The sequence below is a fragment of the Terrapene carolina genome, unplaced genomic scaffold (assembly GCF_002925995.2).
Source record: "Terrapene carolina triunguis isolate 2854851 unplaced genomic scaffold, T_m_triunguis-2.0 Scaffold113, whole genome shotgun sequence".
NCBI lineage: Eukaryota > Metazoa > Chordata > Testudines > Emydidae > Terrapene > Terrapene triunguis.
The window spans coordinates 4,157,535-4,170,089 of NW_020664464.1; the positions used below are offsets into that span (position 1 = coordinate 4,157,535).

Here is a 12,555-nt window from a genome sequence, read left to right on the forward strand (position 1 = left end):
CATTCAACGAAATCTGGTTCTAAGTGATTAGCCAATGACTTCCACTAGTTCAGTGGTTTGACTTTCTTTAAATTTGGTAGCACATATGTACTACTTAATATTTTTTATTTAATTTAAATGATTTTAATATATTATTATAAGTTTAGACCTTAAGATAGGTTGTCAATTTCAAATTTGATTTTAAATAGGTTTATTCTTTAAAAAAACAAATCTGTTTTTAATTTAAACAGAAAAACTGATATAAATAAAAAAATCTGATTTAATTTTTTTAAATAATCGATGTTTATCCACCCTGTTTTTTATCAACCACATTTATCATATACCTTTCCAGCTTATCACATATGCCTTTATAAATCTTGTTTGTGTACACCATAGACCTAATTCTCACTTGTGCTAAGGCCTTTTACACTGCTCTGGTAGCATAAAGAAGTGTTGAAGTGGGCAGAAACAGCATCCTGATGAGAATTCTCCTGTGCAGGAGACATCCCTGGCTAGAATAGAACTGGTGTAAAGACGCTATATAGACTCTGCTCTCAGCCTCCAGGTGGATCAGGAGCATGGCCCTGCAATATGGGTGTTTTCTGTTTCCCAGAGCCCATTGTGGGCCATTAGAAGCCAAGCAAAAGTTAATGTACCCCTGAGGACTGTATAACTTACGTTGGGGACGGGGCAGGTTCCTGCACAGTCCCAGAATATGAGGAATGCAAAAGTGACTTAAAGTCACCTTTGTTCCCCTTCTCACCTCCATTCCAAACATGGAATAAATTAGAATCTGACCCTATGCATGGCTGTGCATCGTCTCTGATTTACCTCTTGAGAGTGTAGGGCTACCACTTTTCCTGCTGGTAGCTTGGCTTCAGTCCCATTGGGAACAATGAGAGGCACTGGACATCTTTGTTGAGAACATTCTGTAGCTTCATATCTCCATTGAGATAATGGGAAATGGTAGGTATTTTGACAGAAGCCAATTCTCCATGAGTTTTTCTCAACTCTGTAGAACACAACGAGGAAAAAAGTATGAAAAAAAATTAAATGCCTTTAAAAATCAGTTTCCTTTAATCCAGGACTGCAAACATTAAAATACTTTAATTATAATGTTATGGTTTTTGCATAATGTCACTACAGGACACAGCTATGGTGGTTTGGGTGCTTTAAACACACATTTCCATAATTTACCATGTTTGGATTTCATTTAAATTTCATGGGTTTTGCTTGGTTTTGGAATAATTAGGATCTTGTAGTAATGTTTTTACCCTGTTCATAAGTTCTCTTATCCATTACTCCATCTTAACATTTTGTCAGAGAGAGAGAGAGTGTGTATATGTAAGGAATAATTATATGTTCTTTGTAGTTTTTAACTCTTACTGGCTGCCGTGCTTTTTAATATATTGAAAAAATTAATTCTTTACAGAATTTGGAAACTGATTTAACAGAGGCAAGAAAACAAATGGAAGACTTGAACACTAAATGCAGTGACTTGTCATCACAAGTGGTTGTTAAACAGACTGAATTAACACAAAAGGATTGTGATGTGGCCAGAGTTAGGCAAGTATTTCACATCTCCATTTGCTAAATAAGCTAATAGCTTGCAATTTTTTAAATTAAATTATTTTATGATTAGGAAGAAATATCTTATCACAGCTACTTTTGCAAAACAATGTATTGTAATACCAGCCTACTTTGTAAGGTACACACGTTATCTGGAAATTTTTGGATGGTTAGTCTTGGAATCTACTATTTATGCAAACTATTTTTGTGCCTTTTGTGATCTTCAGTTTTTTAAAGAAGGGATGGACATTATTAAAAACTACACTTCTGTAATTAGCATTGGGTCAGAGAGTTGTCAATCTCCACTGAAAGTTGCAAAATACCAATATGATTAGTAACATAAGCAATTAATTTGAGAGGCTAAATGCCCTAAACCTACAAAAGTTTCAACCCTAACTTTAACTTTTTAATTAGAATCAAGTCTGACAGGTCAACAGGAGTCTATACAAGCCTATGCTAAAGGTTTAAAATGCTGTGATTTAAGCTTTATCTGAGGTCTCACACATCTTTTTATTAGGCTGAATCTGGAGGATTAGTGCTGCATATTTGAGATGTGTAGAAGAAATGAAAGATAGGCTGAATTATATGAAATGACTAGGTTATTAAAATCATCAAAATGACAGCAATGGCAGAAGACATCCAACAGGTTTAAGTGGATTGACGAGAAGTAGTCCATTCTTCTCTTATTTACATAGTTCCATAGGAGGACACAGTGCTGTCTGGTAGAAGGGCTGTATTAGACAAAGAGTATCCCTTGCCTAAAAGAGCTTACATTCCAGGAGCACTAGTTGGAATGGTGCAAATAAAACAGATCAATACAATATATAGATAGCAGTCATTGCAGTTAGAATGCTGATTCTTCATAATTTTCAACCACTAATAATTTCACCATAGGGAATAAATCTTTTGTCTTTAAAGAAAAATGAGAAACGTGATCTTTGTAATTTTTATGTAACTTAATTTGTCTTCCTGGGATTGGTCTAGGACAGGGGTGGGCACACTATGGCCCGTGGGCCGCATCCGGCCCATCAGACTATTTAATCCGGCCCTTGAGCTCCCGTCGGGGAGCAGGGTCGGGGGCTGGGCTTGCCTTTCCTTGCTCTGCTCATGCAGTGGCTCCACACAGCTCCCAGAAGAAGGGGCAGCCAGGGGGCTCCGCACATTGCACCCGCCCCAAGAGCCGGCTCTGCAGCTCCCATTGGTTGGGAGCTGTGGGAGCGGCGCCTGCGGACAGGGCAGCGCGCAGAGCCGCCTGGCCGCGCCTCCGCGCGGCAGCCAGAGGGGGACATGCCGCTGCTTCCAGGAGCTGCTGGAGATAAGTGCTGCCCGGACCCTGCAGCCATGATCCTCCCTCCCTGCACCCCAACCCCCTGTCCAAGTCCTGATCCCCCTCCTGCCCTCCGTACCTCTCCATCCCAGCCTGGAGCACCCTTCTGCACTCTAAACCCCTCATCCCCAGCCTGACCCCAGAGCCTGCACCCCCAGCCACAGCCCCTGCCCCAACCCTGATCCCCCTCCTGCCCTCCAAACCCTTCAGTCCCAGCCCAGAGCACCTTTCTGCACCCCAAACCCCTCATCCCTGGCCCCAGCCCAGGACTCACACTTCCAGTCAGAGCTCTCACCCCTTCCCTCATCCCAACACCCTGCCCCAGCCCAGAGGGCCCCCCCCGCACCCTGAACTAATCATTTCTGGCCCCAACACAGAGCCCACACCCCCAGCTGGAGTCCTCACCCTCTCCTGTACCCTAACCCCCAATTTTGTGAGCATTCATGGCCCGCCATACTATTTCCATACCAAGATGTGGCCCTCAGGCCAAAAAGTTTGCCCACCCCAATCTAGGATCTCTATTGAAAAAGATGTCCCAAGTTATTTTCATGTTTAAAAGTCATAAATTCAGGATCTCAGTTGTTAACAAAAATACAAGAATGGTATGTAAACAAGAAAGATTTTAATAGCCTGATCTATGGAAAGACAAGCTGATGGAATTTGTAAACTTTATCAAAAGTCTGACAGACTTGAATAGATTGTTGTACTAAAACTATGCTTCTCTGTGGCCCAAGATATCTATGATGTGAGGGTACAGGGATCAGAAAGGATACTTTCAAAGCAGGTAATCAAAACTGACAAAGTTATTACACATTGTCCGCGGGAATAGCACGTTACAAACTGAGTTGGCCGAGCCAACATTTTACATTTTTACAATTTCCACTACAAGTCAGCGCTTGCTAAACATAGACACTTACTCATTTTGCAAGCTTTGCTAGGCCCACAGCTATAGTTGGAGCATCAAAGCATCACAGGTAAACTCTTATGAAACTTTGAATTTTAAAAAAGTAACTTTGCCACTCTGAAAAAGGTCATTTCATTTGAGTGAATGTTGAAAATAGACATCAGTATTTTAAGAAAAATGTATATAAAGAAATTATAAGCTGTGTTTACATGTATTTTCAAGTATTTTGTTTGTTCGTATGGAAAGGCAGAAATAAGGTCTCCCAAACAACCTTAACTATGATACTGTCATTCCAAATTTATGAAACAAAATTGCACCCACTACTTTCACAATATGAGTCATATTCCCCCACTTTCATATCTCTTTATCTCTAGGGATTTAAATAGACCCAATTGCCATAGGATCTAGGTGCTGAATCGTCACATTACCACATCCCATCAGAATATAGTCAGTTGACCACAATATTTACACAACTTTTCTTATACATATGCTCCCCATCATTTATATTATTATTCTTAGTCATCTTTCTAGGTACATTATAAAATGTTTTCCTTTTATGAGTAGTTTTCTGAAATGTTATAATTTGCCAAGATTTGTTTGTAAAAGGGCATTTTTTGTTCTGTTTGGGGGTCACATTTCATGTTCCATATAGAAATTCTTTAAGGATTTTCACTGCTGCATCTCATGATTCTGGGGGGTAATTCCCAGTTTAGAGAGTTAAGACTTCTGTCTCAAATTAAGGCAGTTTAAGCATTTTGGTTTTTGCTCTGCTTCATTATGAAGTGTTCAGTAAAAATTATTGAACTTAAAGAAGGACCGGTTGGATGTGCATTTTGCATGCCTTGAGAGGCGTATGTATATACATCAATTCACAATTAAGTCTCTTCCTTTTCTCTGACTTGTCATAGAAAAGAGCTACACACTTGTGCTTGGCATTTCTACTGTGGCACATGCACAAGTTCCAAATTTTTAGTATTACTTTAATGTTGCTAATTTTTATTCCTTATTTTTGTTTTTAAAGTAATAGCTCACATTCTCTCATTTTGTTTACATGCTATCTTTTCTACTAGGTCTTTTTTTAAGTGTAGTATATGAACATGATATGGAAAAACTTCTCTATTTTTAAACTTAATTAAAAGATCTACAGAGCATGGGAAGAAATAAAATATATGCCATAATCAGGTACAGAAAGCATATTATCAGTCTGTTTGATAAAGAACTTTTAAATATATCAAACCTCCCACCACCAAAAAACCTTTCCATCGGGTATAGCCAATTCTTGCCTGTAGCATCTTTGCAGAGCTGGCATAACATATATATATGTTGATATAATGGTGGGGATGGAAAATGCAGTAGAAAACTGTAACCATTTATCGAGAGCTGCAGAGAAAAATAAAACCTAAGTAAGGAAAACAAATAGCTGAGTTCTAGTTTAAGCTAAAACCCAACAATAGAAATAAGAGGATGGAGTTTACTCTAGGAGAAGATCTAATGACAGAATCTGACCAGGCACGACACAAGCTATGCCTGCTTGCTTTCCACACCAGGAAGCTGTTAGACTAGAAGTGTCATCTTGTCTCTGTGCTGGCTTTCATGACTGTTGCAACTGTGGCCCAGAACCAGATGATAATCTTTACAACCTGAATAGAACAGTGTAGAATAAAGTACTCAGTGCCTATTTAGTCAGAAAATGTTTGTGGTAACACAATTAAATACAATAACACAGAGTCCTCCATTATCACTATGCATATAACTAAACACCATTAACAGGGAAGTCGAGATGGAATAATCTCTTTTTAAAAACTTCCCTGTGTTCTATGTCAGAAGAAAAAAAAGAACTATTGATGGTTTTAAAAAATAAAATAAAATAAATATGTTCTAGTCACTCAAGGCCTTAGTGCCTTATTCTTCTGAAACAATGTTCATTTTTTACTGTCAGTAAAAATGGAAAATTCCTCTGTAGGCAGGAAAGAAAATCTCCCCTCTTCCCCAAAATCCATTTCAGGATTTTCTGGGCTTAAAAGGACACACTTATTCCCTTAGTTGCCAATCTCTTTTTCTTAGACACCAAAACAGAAGCACTGTCTAATCAAAATTAATCCCAAACATATTGCTTGGTAGAAAAAATACCAAGAGATCTGGCTTCCTTCTTTCAGAATCTTAGGATGCACATGGTAGAGAGAGATCTAAGAAAGATAATAGCAGATTCCCTTTTAGTTGACAGGATGATATTCTGTCTATATTTCATCTTGCCATAATTTTTCAAGTCAACTGGAGTAGAAGGACTTCATATGTCCAGGTGTACACACCCTGGTGCTCCATTTATTTTGAGTACACAAATTCATATTTTTTTCCCTTCCAAATCCTGCATTTTGATAGTGAGAATTTTTTTCTTTCTTTGAACTATGCAATAATTCTGCCTTTGATCTCTGAGAGAACTTTTTGTAATTAAATTGTTTTCTCCTCCAGCGTATTAAAAGTTACAAGGATTTTCAGAATCACTCAGCACTGGCTTTACTGTGCTCCCATTGCCATCCCGGACAAGCCCCCAAATTGTCAGAGAAAAACACAGTTCTCATTCTCTTTTTGGGTGCAGCAAAGTCAGATACTTCATTATCTCTAGCAATTGCGTGGAGGGAGAGAGTGCACTAGGACACAGGGTTTCCCCTCCTAGGCAGGTCTCTCTACAGGTAAACAATTACAGCAAGCATTTATACCTTTTGTTACATACAATAATAAGCAACAGCTGCATTTTGTTTATACATAGGTCATCCTGATATCTTATTTTTCTCACTTATTTAGACTCTAGTCTACATTCCATACGAGGTCGCAACAACTTCTCACACAGTTCTTTCCCACTCGCCTCACACAATCCTCGCTTCTACAAATCTCGCGTTATTAGGGTTACAGTTAGCCTAACTCGTGCTCACAGAAGAGACTGTTTGCATTGAAATCCCCTTCCAGTCCTTGTCAGGCCTTGCTCTAATTCCACAATCCCAACCAGTATCAATTACTTGGTCTGAAGATCAATATTTATAATAAACTTCTGTACCAAATCCAATCTTTTGTTTGTTAAATATAATTTTTTTAAGATCTGTGGAAAGATGGTTCTCATGGGGATCCCTGCTGAATAACAGGTGATTTAGAGAAGCTGCCACCTGTCCTTGATGCACTGGCTTTAAAAGGTTCCTGTTTTAACTGGCAATTTTGGAAGATATCAGAATCACAAAGCACTGAAAGGGCAGAAATATTGCCAAAAGTAGGGTGGGCAGGAGCATCTCTGAAATGCATCTTCCTTGCCATTTGTTCATGCTCCTCTCCAATGCAAGATCTCTGAATCTCTTCAGAATGCACAATAATATTTCTATGTCCTAGAAGGCTTAAATCCTGTTATTGGCCTTCAGAACATCACGATTCTTCTGTCCCATGATTTTTCAGTGTTGAATATCAGAGATCTTCTTTTAAAGTTGTGCTGAGTCTCAGGATTTGGGCTTAAATGCTGTGTTGTCTGTTTAATTCAAAGTGATTCGTATCTCATGGATACACGGAGCTGTTAGCTCAAGAGATGGTAGTACTTTCTAACCCATCAGTGAGTGCCAAGTGCTATTGCAACGCACCAAGCTGGTAATGCTCAGAATACATGAGTTTCATCATTGCTGCTATACAGTCAGGGATTTTCAGATCATTTGCTTTGGTATACATTCAAAGCTGTTTCACAATGCCCTGAAAAGACTTAAGTGACAGCGCCTGACACTGTGGGTATCAGGTGGTGTAACCTAGAGACTTAGTAAATTACTTTGGCCTGGTCCACACTAACCCCCCAATTCGAACTAAGGTACGCAAATTCAGCTACGTTAATAACGTAGCTGAATTCGACATACCTTAGTTCGAACTTACCGCGGTTCAGACGCGGTCCACACGCGGCAGGCAGGCTCCCCGTCAACTCCGCGGTACTCCTCTCGCTGAGCTGGAGTACCGCAGTCGACGGCGAGCACTTCCTGGTTCGACTTATCGCGTCCAGACCAGACGCGATAAGTCGAACCCGGAACTTCGATCCCCAGCCGCCGAACTAGCGGCTGGGTGTAGACCAGCCCTTTAAGTCCCTCAGTATCTGGAGTAGAACATCGGAAGATGCAGTTCTGGCAAAATCCCCACACACTGCCCATTATTGGGAAAATAAAACAAAACCAGCAAATGTCAACAAAGATGATGGATATGATGAGTATTTGTAATTGGCATGTCCAGCTTTTTGATTGACAGCAGCTGCTCATTTTACTTTAAATCTCTGGGAAGCCATATGTTAGCTTACAACAGTTAGTATGTACAGGGCAACATGTGTTTAACATTTTTTGGTATGGTTGGGATAAATCTTTAATTCATATTCAATTCAGATATAAATACTAGCATTTTTCCAGAATTCATATTAATCAAATAAATGAACCCACATGCTAAATAGCACTACGGTGAATCTTAAATACCTAAAATGGCTCTTGCCAGGAGGGGGTTGCCATTTTAAGCATGTTATAATTATGTCTGCAGCTCCTCCATGTTCAATTCTGCTGGCATGGTTCCCTCAGATTAACCCCTTCCCAGTCCTTGTTGGCCAAATAAATATTTCACTATGTCCATGGAGTCAAAATACCCCTTCTGTTAGCCAGCCCCCTTCCCCTGTTACCAGAATTCCCACCCCCTTCCATGCTTTTTTAGTGGCTATGTCATCTGTGCCACCCTAAAAATGAGTGGTTATCAATATTCAGTAAATATTGATAACACCCTATTCAGTAGTATTTGACTTTTAAAAATGTGTTCTTCCTATCTCCTTGGTCTTTAGTAACATTTGTGTGTGTGTGTGCGTGTGTGTGTGTGTGATTTTATATATATATATATATATGTAAAATGTCACTTGAGTGTATGCTTAAATCCATCTCTCTAAAGGGAAGCAATTAGGCATATGCTAAGTGCTTTTCTGAATAATGGTACTGTCGTGAATCGGGAGCCAAGAGAGAACTGGTATGCAACTTGTTATCCTCTTGCTTAACCTCTTATTAAAGAAGGCAGTGATTTCTCTGAAATCCAGGAAGCTGTGTTATAAGTATGGTAGTTACTATTAAAAGACAACATTTTTCAGAAACTACCACGTGGTAACTGTTTGTAGATGTTGACACTCTCATGGTGACCACTTTAATGATGATTTAAGTAGTAGAAATGTCCCCCTCTCCACCAAACCTTCTCTTCCCCCCCCCCGCCCCCCCAAACCAAAACCCTCATATACTACATGAGAATACTTTATTTTCCTGAGGAAATCCTGGTAGCTTTATTCATTTTAAATAAGGTGATTTTTTTTTCTGTAAGAATTCAATGCACATTCAATGCATAAGAAAATGACTGAACAAGCTAATTGTGAGTATCAGCCACTTCCAGCAATAGTCAGACTGTACTAGGAAAATAAATGAATATAGAAAAGTAAATTAGTTCCAGTGCTTCACTTGAAGAATCATTGAGGAAGAAGGCCTGTTCCAAGGCTCAGTCCAAAGAAACACTGCCTTGGATGGCAAGCAGCAATTGTTCCAGTTTTGGTCTAGAATCCTGTTTGGTTTCCCTCTGCATCCCTTTCATACATAAGGCTCCTACTACCTGGACTGCTGTTCCTGACTGAGCTGAAACACAAAGCAGAAAACAAGCGAAGAAAGACATGAGAGAGAAAAATGATACCCCCCCACCCCCCCAAAAAAAAAAAAAGAGTAAAAGGAGGAAGGGGTTGAGGCAAAGACTGGGAAATAAGAAATGGAGAGAAGAAAAAATAGGGCAGAAATGAGGCCTGAATGCTGGCAACCCACACTGTGATCTTTTTTCTATTACAATTATGTGGGATGCTCAAAATATGCATTTCAATATCCCAGTATAGTACAGTACACTACAGCAATTTGTAGTTCTCTCTCTCTGATATAACTTGCAAATATTTTAGGATCTAGGGAGAAAACTACATTTAAAAAGTAAAGTTTGTCGACAGATTCACTCTGCCTAGTCGTTTCCTAGAAATTGCCTTGCACGGTTGGCACTTGGACGACATTTATCCCATTTCCACTTCCTCATATCCTGGAGATGTGTTGCATTTACACTTCTGTTTTTACATTAAATGGTTACAAAACTGTGGTTGTAACCTACTAAATTACAGTACTTGCTAGCAACTTGGTCAACTCTGCTCAGGCTCTTTGTTCTAGCTTTGTCATTTAGACATTTACTTCTGTGGGATTAACCTCAAGATCTATAGATACATCTAATATGAAGTTAAAATTTTGAGCTTTGAGAGACCAGCCTTTCATACTCTCAGCTCCGTTAAAACTGCTAGATTTTGAAAGGTATCCTGTGATCAGCTGCAGTATCCTGCTGTTTGGTTGCTCTACCTCTTCTTACAATGTAATCACTATGCTTTCTATGAAAGTTCGCTCGGCAGGGGAAGGCTTTGACTTTAGCAGCAGTGTGAATGAACAGTAGCAGATGCATGACCTAAAACTCCTGCTGCTGATTTTTTTTAAATCACCCCCTCCCAGTGAAGCCCCCGCCCCTTGCAAACTACTAGAGATTTAGAGCAAGGAGAAGGGTGCAGTATCCAATTTTGTGCATAGTTACACTAATGTAAATCTGGAGCAACTTCATTGACTTCAATCTAGTTATTTCAGTTTTACACCATTATAACTGACAATTGAATTTGACTCCAGGAAAGAAACACTTCATAAAACAGAAAATAATCTTAACTCCTGAGAAACTATCAAAACCAAATTAAAGCCGGCAAAGAGCTCTTTAGAGTTTAGATAAAGTTTGAGTGAAAATTATGGATTGGGTGAATCAAATATTACATTTGACAAATAGTTTAAACATAAGTGATATCTGATTTGGGCAGTTCTTTACTCAATATTTGATTTACCCATCTCATGTCAATCTCCCCTTTTCTGATCCCATCTAAGACTGGGAGGTCAAACTGGCTACTTCTCTGTTCCAACCCCAAACTGAATGAGATTCTATTTTCTAGATTCCCCACCTGGGTTTACGTAAAATATACCCACTGGCTTGGACCTTTTAATAGGTTCCAAACTTTCCCATAAAAGCTGTCTTTATGTTGGCTCACGGGCCTTTGTTGTATATGGTATGATTTTTAATTCTTTTGTGTGGTTTCTGATAATAGTTTTCCATCAATTCAATGTGCTTAATTTCTAGATTCATTTAATGTATCCTCTATTAATATGGTTTATCTATATTATAGAGTGTCTGGACAATTTATACAGTAGACTCTTTTATCATATTAAAGTCTGTTTCTGACTGAGATTTTCTTTTCCATTTTCATTCATAGTTTTTCTGCCATGTGCAGTGATATATTAATTCTCTCAAATGGTCTACAAAGTAATAGTTTTGAATGCTTAGTAAGGTCAATCCTTCATTAAATATTGGTTTAATTTCTATATTTGTATTTATTCTGGAATGCTTGTTGTCGCAGATGAATGTATTTTGAAAATCTTTTAATTGCTTTGTGTCCTTTTTTGGAGATTTTTCAGAAATGGATATCTTATTTTGGACAGGTTATTTTTCCGGACACCTCTTATCTTTCCAAATTAGAGAATAAAATGTGTTGTCCCAAATAGAATTATAGAACTGGAAGGGACCTCGAGCGTTCATCTAGTCCAGTCCCCTGCACTCATGGCAGGACTAAGTATTATCTAGACCATTCCTGACGAATGTTTGTCTAACCTGCTCTTAAGAATCTCCAATGATGGAGATTCCACAACCTCCCTAGGCAATTTATTCCAGTGCTTAACCACCCTGACAGTTGGGAAGGTTTTTCCTAATGTCCAACGTAAATGTCCCTTGCTGCAATTTAAGCCCATTGTTTCTTGTCCTATCCTGAGCAGTTAAGAAGAAAATTTTTTCCCCTCCTCCTTGTAACAACTTTTTATGTACTTGAAAACTGTTATCATGTCCCCTCTGTCTTCTCTTTTCCAGACTAAACAAACCCAGTTTTTTCAATCTTCCCTCACAGGTCATGTTTCTAGACCTTGAATCGTTTCTGTTGCTCTTCTCTGGACTCTCTCCAATGTATCCACATCTTTCCTGAAATGTGGTGCCCAGAACTGGACACACTACTCCAGTTGAGGCCTAATCAGCACGGAGTAGAGCGGAAGAATTACTTCTCGTGTCTTGCTTACAACACTCCTGCTAACACATCTCAGAATGATGTTTGCTTTTTGTGCAACAGTGTTACACTGTTGACTCCTGTTTAGCTTGTGGTCCACTATGACCCTCAGATCTCTTTCCGTAATACTCCTTCCTAGGCAGTCATTTCCCATTTTGTATGTGTGCAACTGATTGTTCCTTCCTAAGTGGAGTACTTTGCATTTGTCCTTACTGAATTTCATCCTATTTACTTCAGACCATTTCTCCAGTTTGTCCAGCTCATTTTGAATTATAATCCTATTCTCTAAAGCACTTGCAACCCCTCCCAGCTTGGTATTGTCCGCAAACTTTATAAGTGTACTTTCTATACCATTATCTAAATCATTGATGAAGATATTGAACATAACCGGACCCAGAACTGATCCCTGCGGGGCCCCACTCATTATATCCTTTCAGCATGACTGTGACCCACAGATAACTACTCTCTGTGAACTGTTTTTTCCAACCAGTTATGCACCCACCTTATAGTAGTTCCATCTAGGTTGCATTTCCCTAGTTTGTTTATGAGAAGATCATGCGAGACAGTATCAAAAGCTTTACTAAAGTCAAG

The 12,555-nt window shown here is 39.1% G+C and overlaps 1 protein-coding gene across 1 annotated transcript in view; it reads left to right on the top strand.

The window, feature by feature from the left end:
- The window catches only part of CNTLN (centlein), a 277,320-nt gene that overhangs the window by 79,975 nt on the left and 184,790 nt on the right, over positions 1 to 12,555 (top strand). Inside the window, exon 6 of the mRNA XM_024211087.2 lies at positions 1,412 to 1,545. Within this exon, the coding sequence (XP_024066855.1) occupies positions 1,412 to 1,545 (134 nt within the window). The remainder of the gene's footprint in view (positions 1 to 1,411; positions 1,546 to 12,555) is intronic.